Source organism: Diplotaxodon limnothrissa, linkage group LG2, assembly GCF_057381915.1.
Source record: "Diplotaxodon limnothrissa isolate DT_005_m linkage group LG2, D_limnothrissa_male_GT1.1, whole genome shotgun sequence".
Classification (NCBI taxonomy): domain Eukaryota; kingdom Metazoa; phylum Chordata; class Actinopteri; order Cichliformes; family Cichlidae; genus Diplotaxodon; species Diplotaxodon limnothrissa.
In genome coordinates, this window is record NC_140597.1 from 9,716,482 (window position 1) to 9,734,497 (window position 18,016).

Below are 18,016 nucleotides of genomic sequence, written 5' to 3' on the forward strand. Positions count from 1 at the left end.
CAGAGTTGTCGTTACTTAAGTGACAATCAGTTACGTACCTTTAAAACAATGACTACATTAATTTAATATTAATGCATTTAGACGATTAAGCAAACAAAACTAAAATAAAATAAAGTGAAATTAATTAATTGAACATTGAAAAATTGGCACAAAATAAAAACTACAAGCCAAGTAAATTATCTGAAAATAAATCATATAAACTACACAAAAGAACTTAAAAAGTATAATAAATTGTTGACATGAAGTTTATTATTACAGTCTGAACGGGCTGTGGTAATTTACGAATGTTTACTGCGCCTCCATGTGGTCAAAATGTTGAAATACAACAACAAAGTTTTCTTAATTACACCAATCTCAGTAATATCCGTTTGGGCAATAGCACATATAAATGAATGATATTGGTGGTGTCTGGCCGTGTCAAGAACTTTGTTTTAAATTCAGTCTTCGCTTTAATCCAAAAATCTATAAAAAGTTGATAAAACAGTCCCACTCTCTCAAACTTTAGCGAAGATCTGCAGCACTCAGAGATTTCAAAGATCCTGATCTGCGCCACAATGAAAATATTACATTTAATGCTAAAAAAATTATACTAATCAGGTTAAAAGACACTATATCTTTATAAGATATTTTTTATCTCTATCAGATCAGATAACCAAAATTTGGAGACAACATTTTAAACCATTTTAAATGAAATTTATCCAGTTAATGATTTTATTACACTAAGATTTAAAGAACAGGTAAATCACTGTATTTTTGTAACAGTGAGTCAGAAAAATTCAGTGTAAAACAATACAGTCCTTTTGGATTGGTTGCAGGCCAGAATAGAAAAGCAGAAATTTGCTCAACAATCCATCCATCCATCTTCATCCGCTTTATCCGGGGCTGGGTCGCGGGGACAGCAGCCTAAGCAGAGAAGCCCAGACCTCCCTCTCCCCAGCCACCTCCTCCAGCTTATCCGGGGGAACACCAAGGCGTTCCCAGGCCAGCCGAGAGATATAATCTCTCCAGCGTGTCCTGGGTCTGCCCCGGGGCCTCCTCCCAGTGGGACATGCCCAGAACACCTCCTGAGGGCATCTGATAAGGATGCCAGGAGGCATCCTTATCAGATGCCCGCTGGCCCGCTGGCTCCTTTCGATGTGGAGGAGCAGCTTCTCTACTCTGAGCCCCTCCCGGATGGCCGAACTTCTCACCCTATCTCTAAGGGAGAGGCCAGCCACCCTTCGGAGGAAGCTCATTTCGGTCACTACCCACAGCTCGTGGCCAGAGGTGAGGGTAGGGACGTAGATCGACCGGTAAATTGCGAGCTTTGCTTTTACACTCAGCTCCCTCTTCACCACGACGGACCGGTGCAGCCTCCGCATTACTGCAGCTGCAGCACCAATCCATCTGTCGATTTCCCGATCCCTTCTCCCATCGCTCGCGAACAAGAACCTGAGATACTTGAACTCCTCCACTTGGGGCAGGAACTCATCCCCGACCCGGGAGTGGGCACTCCACCCTTTTCCGGCTGAGAACCATGGCCTCAGATTTGGAGGTGCTGATCCTCATTCCCGCTGCTTCACACTCGGCTGCGAACCGTTCTAGTGCAAGCTGGAGGCCTTCACCCGATGAAGCCAACAGAACCACATCATCCGCGAAAAGCAGAGATAAGATTCCGAGGCCACCGAAGTGAAAACCCTCCGCCACTTGGCTGCGCCTAGAAATCCTGTCCATAAAAATTCTGAACAGAATCAGAATCAGAAAGGGTTTTATTGTCAAATGTTGAGCAGGTTTACAACATTAGGAAATTGCTGCGGTACTTAGTGCAAACATACTGTCATATAACGCTTAAATAGACATAAAAATAAAAATAAGAATTAAAAGTGCTAAGTAGATAGATATATACATGAGTGCAGGTGGTGATCAGTTCCAAACATGGAATGATGCAGTGAACACAGGGGGGGGTGGGGCTGTGTGCTTCCTGAAGTCCACAATAATCTCCACTGTCTTCTGGGCATTCAGCACCAGGTTGTTGTGGCTGCACCAGGACACCAGACGTTCAACCTCCCTCCTGTAGGCAGACTCATCCCCGTCTGAGATGAGTCCAATAACAGGCTAACGTACAGGCTAACAGCCTAAAGAACAGAATCGGTGACAAAGGGCAGCCCTGGCGGAGCCCATCACCTACCGGGAATGAGTCCGACTTATTGTCGGCAATGTGAACCAAGCTCTTGCAACGGTTGTATAGGGATCGAATGGCCCATAGTAATGGGCCAGACACCCCATACTCCCACAGCACCTCCCACAGGACACCCCGAGGGACACGGCCGAATGCCTTTTCCAAGGCCACAAAACACATGTAGACTGGTTGGGCAAACTCCCATGCACCCTCAAGTGTCCTTGAGAGGATAAAGAGCTGGTCCAGTGTTCCACGACCAGGACGAAAACCGCATTGTTCCTCTTGTATCCGAGGTTCGACTAGCGGATATACTCTCCTTTCCAGCACCCTGGCATAGACTTTCCCAGGGAGGCTGAGGAGTGTGATCCCCCTGTAGTTGGAACACACCCTCCGGTCCCCCTTCTTAAAGATGGGGACCACCACCCCGGTCTGCCAGTCCAGGGGTACTACCCCTGATCTCCACGCAACATTGTAGAGGCGTGTCAACCAGGACAGCCCTACAACGTCCAGAGCCTTCAGGAACTTGGGGCGGACCTCATCAACACCAGGGGCTCTGCCACCAAGGAGTTGTTTAACTGCCTCAGTGACCTCGCCCCCAGAAATTGGCGGGTCATTCCCCTCATCCCCAGACTCTGCTTCCTCCTCGGAAGATGTGTCAGTGGGATTAAGGAGGTCCTCGAAGTATTCTTTCCACCGCCTGACAATTTTCTCAGTCAAAGTCAGCAGCGCTCCGCCAGCACTATACACAGTGCAGGTAGAGCACCGCTTTCCCCTCCTGAGACGCCTGACGGTTTGCCAGAATCGCTTCGAGGCAGTCTGAAAGTCTTTTTCTATGGCCTCTCTGAACTCCTCCCACACCCGAGTTTTTGCTTCAGCCACTGCCCGAGCCGCATTCCGCTTGGCCTGTCGATACCTGTCGGCTGCCTCCGGAGTCCCACAGGCTAACCAAGCCCGATAGGACTCCTTCATCAGCCTGGTGGCTCCCTTCACCTCTGGTGTCCACCATTTGGTTCGGGGATTACCACCACGGCAGGCACCAACCACCTTGCGGCCACAGCTCAATGCAGCAGCTTCGGCAATGGAGACGCTGAACATGGTCCATTCGGACTCAATGTCCCCAGTCTCCCTCGGAATGCTGTTGAAGCTCTGCCAGAGGTGTGCATTGAAGATCTCGCGGACTGGGGCCTCTGCTAGACGTTCCCAGCACACCCTCACTACGCGTTTAGGTGCACCGGGTCGGTCCAGCGTCCTCCCCCGCCACCTGATCCAACTCACCACCAGGTGGTGATCAGTTGACAGCTCAGCCCCTCTCTTTACCTGAGTGTCCAGAACATATGGTCGCAGGTCTGGTGATACGATTACAAAATCGATCATCGACCTACGGCCTAGAGCAGGGCTGCCCAATCCCAGTCCTCGAGAGCTACTATCCTGCAGCTTTTAGATGCATCCCTACTCCAACACAGCTGAATCAAATGAATGGCTTGTTATCAGGCCTTTGCCAAACACGATGGCATGCTGAAGAGGTAACCAAACCATTTGATTCAGCTGTGTTGGAGTAGGGATGCATCTAAAAGCTGCAGGACGGTAGCTCTCGAGGACTGGGATTGGGCACCCCTGGCCTAGAGCGTCCTGGTGCAATGTGCACTTATGGACACTCTTATGTTCGAACAAGGTGTTTGTTATGGCCAAACTGTGATTTGCACAGAAGTCCAATAACAAAACACCGCTCCGGTTCAGATCAGGGAGGCTGTTCCTCCCAATCAGGCCCCTCCAGGTCTCGCTGTCGTTACCCACGTGAGCATTGAAGTCTGCCAGCAGGACAACAGAGTCTCCAGGTGGAGCACCTTCCAGCACACCACCCAGGAACTCTAAGAAGGCTGGGTACTCTGAACTGCCACTCGGTGCATAAGCGCAGATGACAGTCAGGACCCGTTCCCCGACCCTAAGGCGCAGGGAACAAACCCTCTCATCCACCGGGAAAACCCCAACGTACCGGCAGCAAGCCGAGGGGATATTAGAATACCCACCCCAGCCCGCCGCCTCTCACCAGGGGCAACTCCAGACTGAGACAGAGTCCAGCCCCTATCCAGGAGACTGGTTCCAGAGCCCAAGCCATGCATAGAGGTGAGCCCGACTATATCTAGCCGGTACCTCTCAACCTCACGCACTAACTCGGGCTCCTTCCCCACCAGAGAGGTGACATTCCATGTCCCTATTGCCAGTCTTGGCAGCCAGGGATCAGTCCGCCAGGGCCTCCGCTCCTGGCCGCCGCCGGGCACACAATGCACCCGACCCCTATGGCGCCTCCTGCGGGTGGTGGGCCTGCGGGAGGATGGGCCCATGTCCCCTTTTCGGGCTGTGCCCGGCCGGGCCCCATGGACTAAGCCTCGGCCACCAGACGTTCACCCTCGGGCACCCTCCCTGGGCCTGGCTCCAGGGCGGGGCCCCGGTAACCCTATTTTTTTTTCTTCATAAGGGTCTTCTGAATCGCTCTTTGTCTGGTCCCTCACCCAGGGCCAATTTGCCATGGGAGACCCTACCAGGGGGCAAAAGCGCCCAGACAGCATAGCCCCTGGGATCCCTGGGAACACAATAAGGTAGCGATTCACGGAGATTCTCCGTGAATTGAACTTAACAATGTAATTTTAATTGGAAAATATTTCATTCACAAATGCAGATTCTGGACGAATGATCTAAACCTGTTTAGTAAGTCTCTGAAAGCAGTTCAAAATGGATCAGTCTATAAATTACTCTCATTACTTAGTAATTTAAATTTAATATGTGTGTGTGCCTTTTTTCTTTTTTCTCTTTTCTTTTTGTATAATTTTTATTTATTGACATATTTATTTTTCATATTTATATTTATGGATCATTGTATTTGGTCAGCCTGTGTTGTTGTTACAATATGTTCAATACAGCTTTTTGCCTGGCAAAAAAGAAATCAAGTATCCATCCATAAATTTAAAAGTTTATGCTGGACTTGGAATCAGTTTCGTTATGTTTTTCCAGAAGCGTTTAGCAGCACCTGCAGTCTTCCTCGGCCGGCAGTCTTTGCTCTGTCGTCTGTGCAAACTGAAGGAGAAGTGATAATACCTGTAAGTAAGCTGCTGGTTGTTTCTCACTGTGGATGAAACTTTTAATGTTAGGCAGGCTCCAGATGGAGGCCCAGAGGTACCAAACCCCCACTTTCTCTCCTCATTCTCATTCCTTTTTTTAAGTGGTAACTGCTCCAAGATCCTTTTAGAAAAATCTAAATAAATAAGGTTTGTATTTTGTTTTGTAACTCCTGTCACTTGTTTCCAGTAATGATGCCCAGGTATCATCTTTTTGAATTAGCTGTGTCTCGTTACCCTGATGTTTCCTGTATCACTGAATACTGCTCACTGCTCTTGTTAAACTCTGAGAACCTTGTTCTTGAAAATAGGTACCAACGCACTTCTATTCCATTTCTCAGTCATCCTCTCCAGAGCACGCCTTCGCCTCTCCGGGCTCTTTTCCAGCTGTTCCCTACTCTCATTGTGTTAAACAATCTGATCAAAAGGTCCACTGCCCTCTCTCCTAGACATTTCCTGGTATGTCATCTGGACCATCTGCCTTTCCACTCTTTGTCCTCATCATAGCTACCCTCATTTCCTCCCTACGAATCATCAGCTCTTCCTGATTCACTCTTTCCACCATCCATCCTCCACTCAAAGTACTCATTTTGAGTGCTAGTACACTTCCATCTCTGCCCTTAATCACCCTAACCTGTTGCACATCCTTTACAGTTTGATATCTCTGCCTAGCCAGTTGATACAAGTTCTTTTCTCATGCCTTAGTATCCGACCTCCTATAAAATTCACTATCTGCCTTTTCCTTTGCTTTTGCCAGTCTGTAAGCACTGTTTTGATATACTCAGATGTTAATTTTGTGTTTAAAATCATTCAATAAGGAATCAAACCTGATTGACTGAAACAAAAATGATTCTGAGAAATCAGTGGTGTGAGCATTTTTAACCCTTTATTATACTGATTCATATACTTTCATCAATAATGGGATAATCTAGTTGAACGATAGGTGTGTATGGAGGTTTTACAATTTGTATAAATTTCACGGTCAGGTGAGGGTGAGGACTATGTACAGTTATGTCCAAAGAATTTGGGGAAGCAACATATTTTGTGATTTTGTCTCTGTCCACACCACAGTGGATTTAAAATAAAATAACAAACAAACAAACAAAAAACAAGATGTGATTGAGGCACAGACTTTCAGCTTTAATTCAAAGAGTTTAACAAGAGCACTGCATTAGCTGTTTAGGAGACAGACATTTCTATAGTCTCCCATTTTCTTTCTTTCTTTCTTTCTTTCTTTCTTTCTTTCTTCCTTTTTTTTTTTTTTTTTTTAACAGGAACTGGCTATTTGGTGTAGCAAGCACAAGAGTTCCATAACAATACAAGGCTACTTTTTGGCACAACACTGAAACAACAGAGTATAACTTTTTGTTTTCAATTAAAAAGCAAAACAACTGTCTTTATTGTTCTGTATGAGGGAAAAGTCATCTTTGTAGGTAACTGTGACATTTTATATAAAAAAAATTAAATCAACTGGATGTATCAGGTACAATAATCGAAATAAAGTGAATAAAATTAATGAATTATGCTATTTAATAAATAAATAAATAAATAAATAAATAAATAAATAATACGGTTACTTTAAAATAAAAGATTGGGAACTGATTTCCACACCTCCTCGCGCTGTGTGAACGACGTGCTGACGTCACGGTCGTGCGTCGCTGTGGAGGAATGTGCGGAAAGTTGTGTTCACTTTTCTCCGTGCGCTGTTCGTCGAAGGGAGAAAGAAAAACTACAAACAGAAGCAGAAGTCCAGGAAAAGTTTCGTAGAGTTCGGACGTGAGGAGCCGGTGAGTGTCCAGGCTGCAGGGCGGGAAGTGTCGGGCTGAAAGCGCATCTGTGCGGGGTTTTTGTCGGAGCGGAGCGGCTGCAAAGTTGAAGTCAGTTTGGGAAAATGGAGGCGGTGAGGCGGTGAAGAAGGCGCTGTCCGGGGCTGATCAGGACCATGGCTAACACTCTAACACATCGACCCACACTTTCCCCACATTCTCCCGGCTGCCAGCTGCAGATTCGCCGCTGAAAAACAGCTGGAAAAGCTCCTGTAACACTTTAGACCGACTCCGAAGTGCCGCAGTAAAATGTCGCTGTTTGATTCGACTTGTGCGCTTCCGCAAACGAAGTTTGGTGAAACTCCGTAAGGATCTGAAATGGTGGCTGTAAATTACAACGGCAGCTTTACAGCTACCATTTTTACACGAGTAAAATATAATCTCATGGGTTCAAGTTAAAAGTGATTTAATCAAACGTCTCAGGAAAAAAAATCGTGAGTGAGATTTTTTTTTCTACAGAAAATAGTTCCTGATGTTGTTAGTCCCCAGACATCCTAAATCTGGGCAGATTGTTGGACTTTCACTTTTTAATCCTTCACTTAAAACCTCCTTCTTTTGTCCACTCTGACCTTATTTAACTTGATCCAAATCAGCTGAACAAGTTTACTTCCACCACTGCTAATTCGATGTCGACAGATTTATGGAGGTATTTGTGTTTTTATGTGGCAGAGTTTTAGGTTTTTTTCACTTCTGTTTTTCCACCATAAATTCGGCTTATTTTCTGCTGAATAACTTTGACCTTTAGTTGGTGAGATGTGGGGTTTAAGTAGCTGCCAGGCGGCCTCCTTCCCCGCGGGATGGTCCTCTAAACTTGGTGTTTTTCCAGAGGGACTTCTGTGTGGCGCTGTCGACTGAGCCGTGGTGCTGCTTTCAAAATGGCCGACAAAGCGATGCAGTGAAAGTTTTCAGTTGTTATTTCAGCATCTTTACTGCAGGATGTTTATTCTGAGAGGAAGGAAAATTACCCTGTAATGACTTCCTCTTTTTTTATAATAGGCAAATTCATCTCCCGGGAGGCTCATTAATTAGTAATAAGCGCTAATATTTAAAATTGGTAAATTAAAAAGACCTAAGCCGCAAGTGACCAAGCTATTTAAGCGACTAACATGACCAACGAATCGCTTTTTTACTATGAAAAATATTTTAAACAAAATAAAATAAAATGAAGTCCCATTTTTTTATTTATTTTTTTTACAATAAGTTAAAAACACACATTGTATCAGTAAAATGTATCATACAGTCCAAGTATTACAAATATTTTTAAAAAGTTTTAGTAATACTAGGAAAAGAATACATTTTTTAAAAGTTAAGACAAACACTGTTTCTGTGACACATTTTATTCCACGTAGGAGTACGCTGTGCAAATGCACTGCGTAAATTGTGAGTAAGAAAAATTTACACACAAGCCAGTGATTTATCAGTAATTTTATACCTGACTGTGTTCCTACTCTACCCTCAAACTTAGATGTAACAGCATGAGAACAAATAGTGGCCCTTTTCTTAGGAAAAAGCACAAGTCTTTAAATAGAAAACTGCTGCTAATAACAATAATAAAACTATTGTCGTTATTATTGCCCTTTGGTCATCATCTACAGTTTGCAAAAATCCCCCAAACAAACCATAATGTCTCAGTCATCCAGGTCATGTTAGCCTAGGAAGCTTTATAAGAAGGCAAGTGGACTTATTTAAATTTCTTGAAAACGTTTCACGTCTCATCCAAGAGTTTCTTTAGTTCTAAAGCCAAAGTGAAAGTGATCAAGTGGAACCTCGCTTCCCCCCCCCCCCTTTTTTTTTTCTTGCCTTAGCGATGCAGGTTTCTCTCTTAAAACATCGTCACCACTTCTGCTTCAACTGGAGGTAAACTAGAGGAGTGATAGAGAAGTAGTGGCAGTATGCAGATTGCACAAGCCTGCTGGTTCAGAATGAGTCTGATTTAGTAACATGCGAAAACAAGCCGGTCCACATGTTTTGTAGATTATTGTTTTGCACAGGGTAGGAACGGTTCCACTCAAATATTCAGAAATGAGGGCCATGAGCTTGTGTGGATTTGCAGATTTGCATTTATCTGTAATTATGGACATTATTAAGTAGATTGTGCTCAAATCCTACATGAGAAAAACTGTTATCTGTGGTCCGTCTTAGGCAGAGAGGATTTAGAACTCTTCATGTTCAGTGTTACACATAAGTTAAAGGAAAAAATAACCAGAAACATATATGTGGTTATGATTCTGAGGTCGCAGTTATTAAAAATATTCCTCCCGTGTCGTTGTCCCTGCAGCTTTCCGTGTGTCTAGGTGAAGCGCTGAACTCCACATGGCAGTTCAGCCTGTGTTCTCACTCGATATGTTCCCCGTGGGTGTTCCTCTGATGGAGGATGGGCAGAATCTCAGCGACATGCCCAGGAACACGCTGCCCGCCCCTCAGTTGGTGATGCTGGCAAACGTGGCAGCGGTGACAGCCGGGGAGAGCAGCGGTGGCTGTGATGGTGAGAAGGAGATGATGGAGCTGAAGACCGTGGGAGGCAGCTACTCGGACAGCGAGGACGAGAGTGTGGTCAGGTGAGGAAGTGAGAACGAGTCCGACCTCGGCTTGACCCCCATATTAACCAAGGGAAACTTTAAACAAACATTGGAACTATTTTTTAACTCATGGGTTGTTTGCTATTCCTGGAAACATCCAGCCGTTTCTATATTTGCCATTAAGAGAAAAAACCTTCAGCGACAGCTCCTCTGAATGGCAGAAATCATAATCACACTTTTTTTCTGTTGAGATTGCGTTTGGTCAAACATGATTACACACACAGGGTTCCCGCAGGTCATTAAAAAGTCTGGATTTAAAATGAAGGAAGCTAAGATCTATAAATGTTTTATGTTTCCCTGTGAAGTTGCAAAAGGCGTTACATATTCCAGTTGAGGACAGCCCGTGAAGCTCCCATGTGCTCCCAGTTCAGAAGCGAGTTATCTGCCTTTTTTGCTGTCATGAAGAATGAGTTGTTGCTTTTGTAGTCATTTTCCCTTTCCAGCAGCACTTAGTGTGGGTAGTTTGGTTTGATTTCAGCTTAACTGTGAGTGCGTATTGCGAGGAATTCCCTCGTTTGTGCAAAGGATGCCCACAGCAGGCAAAATATTTTAAAGCATGCTCTAGATTTTCCGATTGAGATATTACTGATAATAAAAGAAAGACCTGCTCTATAGAACCTGATAGTAATATTGCAGATACCTGTTTCATCTGGCCACTAACTCACCTGTGTGTGCGATCAGGTATGGCTACGAGAACCAGAATCAGAGAGATGCCGGTATTGAGAAGTATCCCGAGACTCTGGGCCCAGGTATCCGTGCTGTGGTTGTTGGAAACAGGACAGAGGAGAATGAGAACAAGGATGAGGAAGACAAAGCTGAAGATCTGTCCTGCCCGCCTCAGCCCTGCTCCTCCTCCGCCACCACCACTAAAACACCACCTCCCCAGGGTGCCAAACGCAAAGAGACCCCGCCTGCTGTGACGGAGAGCACGAAGAAGAAGAAACCGTTCCTCTGCAAACCATGTCACTTCCAGGCGGAAAATGAGCAGGAGTTTGTGGATCATCTAAGCACCCACAGTATCAGCAAGATGATGGTGGTGAACCGGGTGGAGGGGAGGAGCAAGACCAAGGCAAAGGAGGCGGAAGCACCCGAGGACCCGGCAGGTGGTGAGGCCGAGAGCGGCGGGGAGGTGGCAGCCAATGCAGATGACATCAAAGGGCTGATCAGGTGCGAGCGCTGCGGCTACAACACCAACCGATACGACCACTATATCGCCCACCTGAAACACCACAACAAGGAGGGTGAAGACCACAGGTAAGACCTGCACTTGTGCACTGACACACACACTTTGCCTCCATATACCAGCATTTTGCAGGAAAATTAATGACCAGTTGTTTTACCGACCTGAGTAACGAGTGTGTGCTGCCGCTGTGTCTCTGCAGGGTGTTTAAGTGTACTCTGTGTCCATACACCACCGTCAGTCAGTACCACTGGAGGAAACATCTAAGGAATCACTTCCCCAGCAAACTGCACACCTGCAGCCAGTGCTCCTACTTCTCTGACCGCAAGAGCAACTATATCCAACACATTCGGACTCACACTGGTACGACGACCCTCTGCGTTTCTGTCTTTTGCCTGTCTGAAGTCTTTTAGGCACTAAAAGTGTCTGTATGTAGGTAGTCGTGGGACCTCAGTGTTATTTTCTGTCTATTTCAGGTGTTCGCCCATTCCAGTGTCCATACTGCGACTACTCAAGCTCACAGAAGACCCACCTGACCCGACACATGAGGACTCACTCAGGTAAAACTAACTGTAGAGGCTAATAAATCAGTTGGAGAGTTGAATAGTAAACTGTTAAATCAGTTGTACAACACTGCTCGATGTTTCTCTTAGCCAGCCAGAGTGAGTGGTTTGCTCTCTTTGTTTGGCACTTGTTCCAGGATTAAGCAGATGGCGTAAAGACCCGGGCAGTTTGTCAGGGCAGTAGTAGTAGTTAGGGCTGCACGATTTTGCATAAAATGAGAATCATGATTTTTTGGCTTAGAATTGAGATCACGATTCTCTCACGATTTTCTTTTCCAGTATAAATATTTATTGCACTTATTAACTGCACATCAACTTCGTAACAGTTGAGACTGAACATAAAAACAATAAATAACCATAAAAACAACAAATGTCTCACGTTTTGTTGTTGCTGCAAAATGTTGAACTGCTTGAAATTCTGTCTCCACCGTTGCTCGACACTGCGTGTATAGAGCAAGTAGTGCAACGATAGAAAAATAGTTGCGGGACGGCACTGTGTAGCGTTTGTCTAGGGTGTTGATCATTTTCCTAAATCCCTCGTTTTGCACAGTGTTGATGTGCCATATCTTTGGTCAGGTGATAAGTGATAGCCTCCATAATTTCTTTGAGTTCGACGTGTATAGGGAAGCGCTGTATAAGGTTCCCGTTATTGGTGTTTGGGTGGTTGACCGGAACGGATTTTCTCCTGTCACTTTCTTGTCATCCCTGACGTGCTCTCCGTTGTTTTTTCCCTGCTAACTTTAGCATCACACGGCACAGCTTCTGTATCACGTGGTATAAGGCTCCGCCCTTGTCATTTGTTGAGCAGGAAGAGTGAGCGCTTGTTTTCATGCAGAGTGCGTCCCGGATCAAAATGCGGTACAATCGTCGTCGTCTTTTTTTTTTTTTTTTTTTTTTTTAATCGTTGTCATTTGGAAATGAGATCGCACATAAGTATGAATCGAGATCGCGGTTTTCTAACGATTAATCGTGCAGCCCTAGTAGTAGTAGTTTCTTGTCCCTTGAAAGCAGGATTGTCCCATATTTATAAAATACGGCCGAGTTTGACACCCTTGGTCTAGATTCTGAAATGTACCTTTCTTTCTTATCTAGCTCATAGTTGAATATTCAAGTTAAAGTATTAGTATTACAGTAGTTTTAGTGCTCACACTGCTGTACTTTAGTAGATGTAGCATGGTGATATTAGTGATATATGATAGGACTAAGTAGAATTAATATCACTGATGTTTTCGCTCTGTTTTTGTTCCTCTGACTCACTCTGAACATTTCTGTTTGTGTTGCTCTCACTGAAGCTGTCGCTGTTGGACTAACATGGTAACAGCAGAACTATATGCTACCACCTCCTGTGTTGTGTTGTGTTGTGTTGCTCTGTGGGGCATTCACACCGAAGAGCAGATGAATCTGAAAACATATCAGCGGGGTCAGAAAACGGCCTCTGATTAAGTGGTTTCAGTTTTATCTGCTCTTCTGTGATCCTCAAACTCCTGCATGAACGATCCTGTTTCAGTTTTTTGGCTTCCATCGAATACACGAATAAACCTGAATGATTTGAAAGTAATAATTTTGCAGATTTTACTAAACAAGATACAATTTATAGATTTGCTGAGAAAAGGTTAAATAAAAACTCCACCTATAAAAAGCAAAAAGCACATTAACAGCAATTTGACCAATCTCCACGTAACCAAATTCTGTGAGGAGGGTAGGATGGTAAAGTTTTGTTGGTTTGGTCAGCAGTAATTGCCCTCCCTCACACCGTTGGATAAATGTTTGGTCTATGGGCTCCAGCTGGAGACCGTTCAACTTCAGCAGTGATGATCTTTGGCCTGAAAGGTGGCCACTTTAAACCGAAGTTGATGTTTGGAAGCTAGTTTGCTCGATTTCACCATGGAGCTCATTCAAAAAACAGCAGCCACAATGGGAAGTTGTCCACAGGTGCACAAGGAGATTACTTTGAACTAGAGATGAGTCAGACTTGTGCATGGTGTGTTTTTTGTTCTTTATGGTTAAGAAAGGGACCTCAGGGTTGTGAATACAGACATATAGCAGTTACAGACAAACATAAGGAATCAGTCTACTGACGTATATAGATCCTCAAGTATCAGACTCACCTGCTGCATGAAGCTTTTCTATATCCTACTGCCTTCACTGCAAGGGTGTAACACCTCACTTTCTTGTGTGCAGGTGAGCGTCCTTTCAAGTGCGAGAGCTGTACCTACCTGGCAGCCAACCAACACGAGGTGACTCGACATGCTCGACAGGTCCACAATGGTCCCAAACCTCTTTCCTGCCCCTACTGTGAGTACAAGACCGCTGATCGCAGCAACTACAAGAAGCATGTTGAACTCCACCTCAATCCTCGGCAGTTTCTCTGTCCCCTCTGCAAGTATGCTGCCTCCAAGAAATGCAACCTGCAGTATCACATCAAGTCTAGGCACTCTGGCTGCAATGTTGCCCTGGATGTTTCCAAAGTCAAGCTGCGAGTCAAGAAACCAGGTCCCGAGAGTGCAGAGGAAAAGTCAGACTCTGGAGCAAATAAGCTTGATGATTCATCCAGCATTGAGGAAGACCTGGACATGGACAACGGGGAGGAGGAGTCGAGTCCTATCAATCTGTCAATCAGAAAGAACACTCGGCCCAGCACTGGCCAATTGGTACAGACCGAAACACCTGGCAAGGTTCAGAAGAAATCAACCATCACATCTGAGAAACTGCCAAAAGCGAAGGACAAAGTGGAACCAGAGAAAAAGATCACAAGACAGAAGAAGGTCGAGAAGGTCACTGAGAGTCCGGTGGAGAACGCATCTGTTAAAGAAATACAGATGGAGACAGAAAGTTTAGAGAACAAAGTGAAGAGACGAGCCAAGAAGCTTGCAACTGAGAAAGTAGCTGTTCAGAACCAAGCAGAAGCACGCATAACCCAGAAAGACCCAGCAGAGAGAGAGAAATCTGACCAACAAAGGCCAGAGGAGGCAAGATCAGCCAGGCAGAAGCTGCACAAAGAGGAACAAAAAGGGATGCCTGAGAAAGAGAAAGAAAATCAGAAGAATGACAGCAAAAATGCCAGCAAAGCCAGAAAGTCTGGAACAAAGAAGTCTGAGAAGACTGCAGAGCACGTCAAACAAGCTCCACAGAAACACAAGTGTCCAGAGAAAGGTCAGAAGGAAAAGGTAGTCAAGGAAAAGGCATTAAAGAGGAGAGCTGTGGAGGCTTTAGATCTTTCCAGCAAGCCCTGCACTCCATCCAAGACCAGGAGGGTGAAAGCCTCAGCTGTGGAGGATGTTCAGTCTAAACCTGCCTCACAAAACACCAGTAAGGTTACTGAGTCCAGTCTGACAGCACACAAGTCCAATGGGGCAATACCAGCAAAGCAGAAGAAGACGAGGAGCTCCAACAAGAAAGCCCCCACCCCTCAGCCTGCTGTGGAGCCAGCAGAGGGTCGAGCAACTTCAATCAACAGTCCATGCTCAGAGGCTCAGAAAGTTTCTTCTCATCTGGACAACTCAAAGGAAACCGCTCACAGCGACCCAACAGAACACAGCCCTGCAGCAAGAACCACCGCAAGTACACATGCTCCACCAGAGCCAGAAAAGACTCCAAACAAACCATCTAAGAAGACGGACATTTCACCCACCTGCAGCTCCGGTGAGGACACGCCTTCTCCTGCTGAAGAACAACCTGCGCCAACATTCCTAAAACCCAAGTCACCACCTTCTCTGGTGCTCCCTGGGCAGCGAAGCAAACCCACCGAGCCCGAGGATGACGAGGGCATCCACAGCAGCCACGAAGGAGGGAGTGACATCAGCGACAGCGCCTCCGAGGGCAGCGACGACTCCGGCCTCAATGGCAACGGCGCCGGGTCGACTAAGATGTCCAATGACCCAGAAACACCCACTGATGAGATCCCAACTCCTACTGAGCTAAAGAGTCACATGTGCATCTTTTGCGACCGCACGTTCCCCCTGGAGGTGGAGTATCGGCGCCACTTGAACCGCCACCTGGTGAACGTCTACTACATGGACAGCAGTTCCCAGAAATGAGGAGTTGTATCCAGCACACTGTGCATCTTTAGGACCCGTCTCTGCTTTAAAGTGCAGACACTCCAGTTGTGTGAAATAAGACTGCACAAACGTATAAACTGAACAAATGTCTCATCATTTGGTGTCCGAGCACCAACTCTTTAAATTTAGCAGCTGATTCTATTCAGTTATCACCAGATTTGCTCTTGTTTTGCTGATTTGAAGACTTCCAGGATTCTGGAAGGTCTTCCAGAATCCGCCTCCTCCTGTGGAGTCCTGGAAGAGGCGTCGGGGGCTATGTTAGGTGCTCAGACCCTTTTGAACTTTTACATGCTGGTCTGGTCTGGTCTGTAGGGTCAGTTTGAGCCGACACACTGGCATGTACATATGCTTTTCTCTCTCTCAGATCATGTCCACCTCAACTCTGCTGTTGCACATACAATGAATTTTAACATCATATCAATTTTCATGACCTCCACAGAACATCTGGAGACCTTTTTAAACCTGTCAGTGTCGTGAAGTCTCCATGTAGGGAAAAAAAGAAAGATTTTCTAGTGTAAAAGTGGAATTTTTCCCCCCTTTTTTTTTTTTTTTTTAAAGAAAAAACATTCAGTGCCTTTGACAATCAGCTGTTGAAATGTTGCGCTTTTCTTCTCATTTGTTTTTATATTTGTCGTCTGAAGGTTCAAGTCTGCAGAAAAATGCTTTTCTCCTTTGGTGTGTTCAAACAAAACCTGAAGCAGAGTCGCTGGATTGTTTTTGGACCTTTTCACAATCACATATATTAATAGCCAGTGGGATGACTGCTTCTTAATAAACCTCACCAATACCTGGAGTCATGTAACATTCAAATGAAGTCCTAAGATTACTCTCCTTATCATTTAGCAGCTGGCTTTTCCTCCATTTCTGGCTTGAAGTAAATGGACAGTCTGCAGGAAAATCGACACAGCTCAAAGCAAATCTGTTGAATTTGTGTTCAGTTCTTCACAACCTTTTCCAAACTTTGTTTGTAATCACGCTGCACTTAAACTTCACTTTGCATTTGGTCTGAATATGCTATTTTTGTGTTAGGGACTAGTGTTAGGGCTACTTTATGGAAAAGATTGATTAAAACCAAACTAAATAGTAAGTCTACTTAAAATAACCAGATTTTTGAAAGGATGAAAATCTGCTCACACAATTATTTTGTGCTTCCACAAAAAAAGTGTGTGTGTGTGTGTGTGTGTGTGTGTGTGTGTGTGTGTGTGTGTGTGTTGAGCAGGCTTCAAACCACATAGCACCTGAGCCCCACGCCTTCAGGATCAAACACTTTAAGTGTCTCACCGTTTCCTGTGGTGGCCTCTCACTATTGTGACCACTGATGTTCTTGCATCTGTGCATTAGCAGCTATTTGAGTCTGCTCAAATGTGCCTAACTGGAATAGCTGAATTCCGGATACTTTTCACCAGACTGTGCAAATTTGTCAGCACAGCCCATATTATAGAGGCGCCAACAGGAAGATGAATTTTATTCTCAAAATTCCCTTTTCCCCTTAGTGTGGCCCTGGTACCAGTTTGTGAATGCTTTGATTAAAGATCTGGTTATTACACCAGCTGTAGTAAAACATTAAATTCCATTAATGGTTAGGGGTTGGGGGGTTATTTTTCATTTAGTGGAGACGCCAAAGTGTTTTCTTTCCAACTGTACAGAGTGATCGTCATCCGAGGACTGTTATTATTACAGAGGCTTATTACTATCAAATGAAAACGACATCATGTGTATGAGTTACTGCTTGTAAAGGTTTGTGTCAGCAGCAGCTTGTGTAGTTTCTGTAACTTAACGATAAGGATGGTGTTATTTGATCTTTTCTGTAATTAAGCCCATTGGGGCTCATCGAGTCTTCCAGAGCAAGCACTGCCCTCAGTGCTTGCTCTCAGGCATCTCTAAGCCTAACTGAACTGTGACAGAAAGGTGAAAATGATCTTTTTAAAGAAAGGAACAAAATTTATTTGGGGCTGCGTTCAGAGGACACTACATTTACGTGAGCCAAAAAGTCCGTCCAGTCAGTCCCGAAACCGCTTTTGTTGCTAATTCACACTGCGATCAGAAGGTTCTTCCTGCTTCTACAGACTTTGTATTTTAGTTTCCGTCTTGAAGCCTCAACTTGAGCACCTTGGCCTCCACCATGCCCCATGTACAGCTTAATATCAGAGTAACTGAGTGATGAAAATGATCAGATAATATTACACCAACTTTATCGTTTACAAAGGTTTGCAGCCTGTTTAACAAGATGAAACGTCTTCTCCTGTCAGGTTTAAATCAAATTAGAAATGTTTGTCTAACTGTCTGATGTTATTGTGAGTAGCTTGAGTGCGCTCTTCAGCTAAAAACTAACCGATTAAAGCTTTAATCTGTAACGTACTTTCTTCTGCTTTTTTGTAAATAAAGATTTCCAAACACTATCAGCAACTTCAGCATCTGTCTGCCCGTTTTTAATAAAGTTGGAACATATTCAGAATTAACCGGAGCTCGGAGTCTATTAAAAGCCTCATTATTTCTAAAAATCAGACTTCAAAGAAAATCTGGTGTGACTTTAAATATT

At 44.8% G+C, this 18,016-nt stretch overlaps 1 protein-coding gene across 1 annotated transcript; it reads left to right on the forward strand.

Moving 5' to 3' along the window:
- Positions 1-6,940: 6,940 nt before the first annotated feature.
- rest (RE1-silencing transcription factor) lies at positions 6,941-17,875 on the forward strand. The gene is made up of 6 exons (XM_085360405.1): positions 6,941-7,058; positions 9,376-9,655; positions 10,358-10,930; positions 11,059-11,219; positions 11,333-11,416; positions 13,601-17,875. Exons 2-6 carry the CDS (start codon positions 9,411-9,413, stop codon positions 15,454-15,456), a joined length of 2,919 nt encoding a protein of 972 aa, XP_085216531.1. The 5' UTR covers positions 6,941-7,058; positions 9,376-9,410; the 3' UTR covers positions 15,457-17,875.
- The last annotated feature ends 141 nt before the right edge of the window (positions 17,876-18,016 follow it).

Excerpts from the sequence above, each read along its gene's own strand:
- rest (XM_085360405.1), top strand. The coding sequence starts at position 9,411 with ATGGCAGTTCAGCCTGTGTTCTCACTCGATATGTTCCCCGTGGGTGTT. Across the intron at positions 9,656-10,357 it reads GAGGACGAGAGTGTGGTCAG|GTATGGCTACGAGAACCAGA; the intron begins GTGAGGAAGTGA and ends GTGTGCGATCAG. Across the intron at positions 11,417-13,600 it reads ACACATGAGGACTCACTCAG|GTGAGCGTCCTTTCAAGTGC; the intron begins GTAAAACTAACT and ends TCTTGTGTGCAG.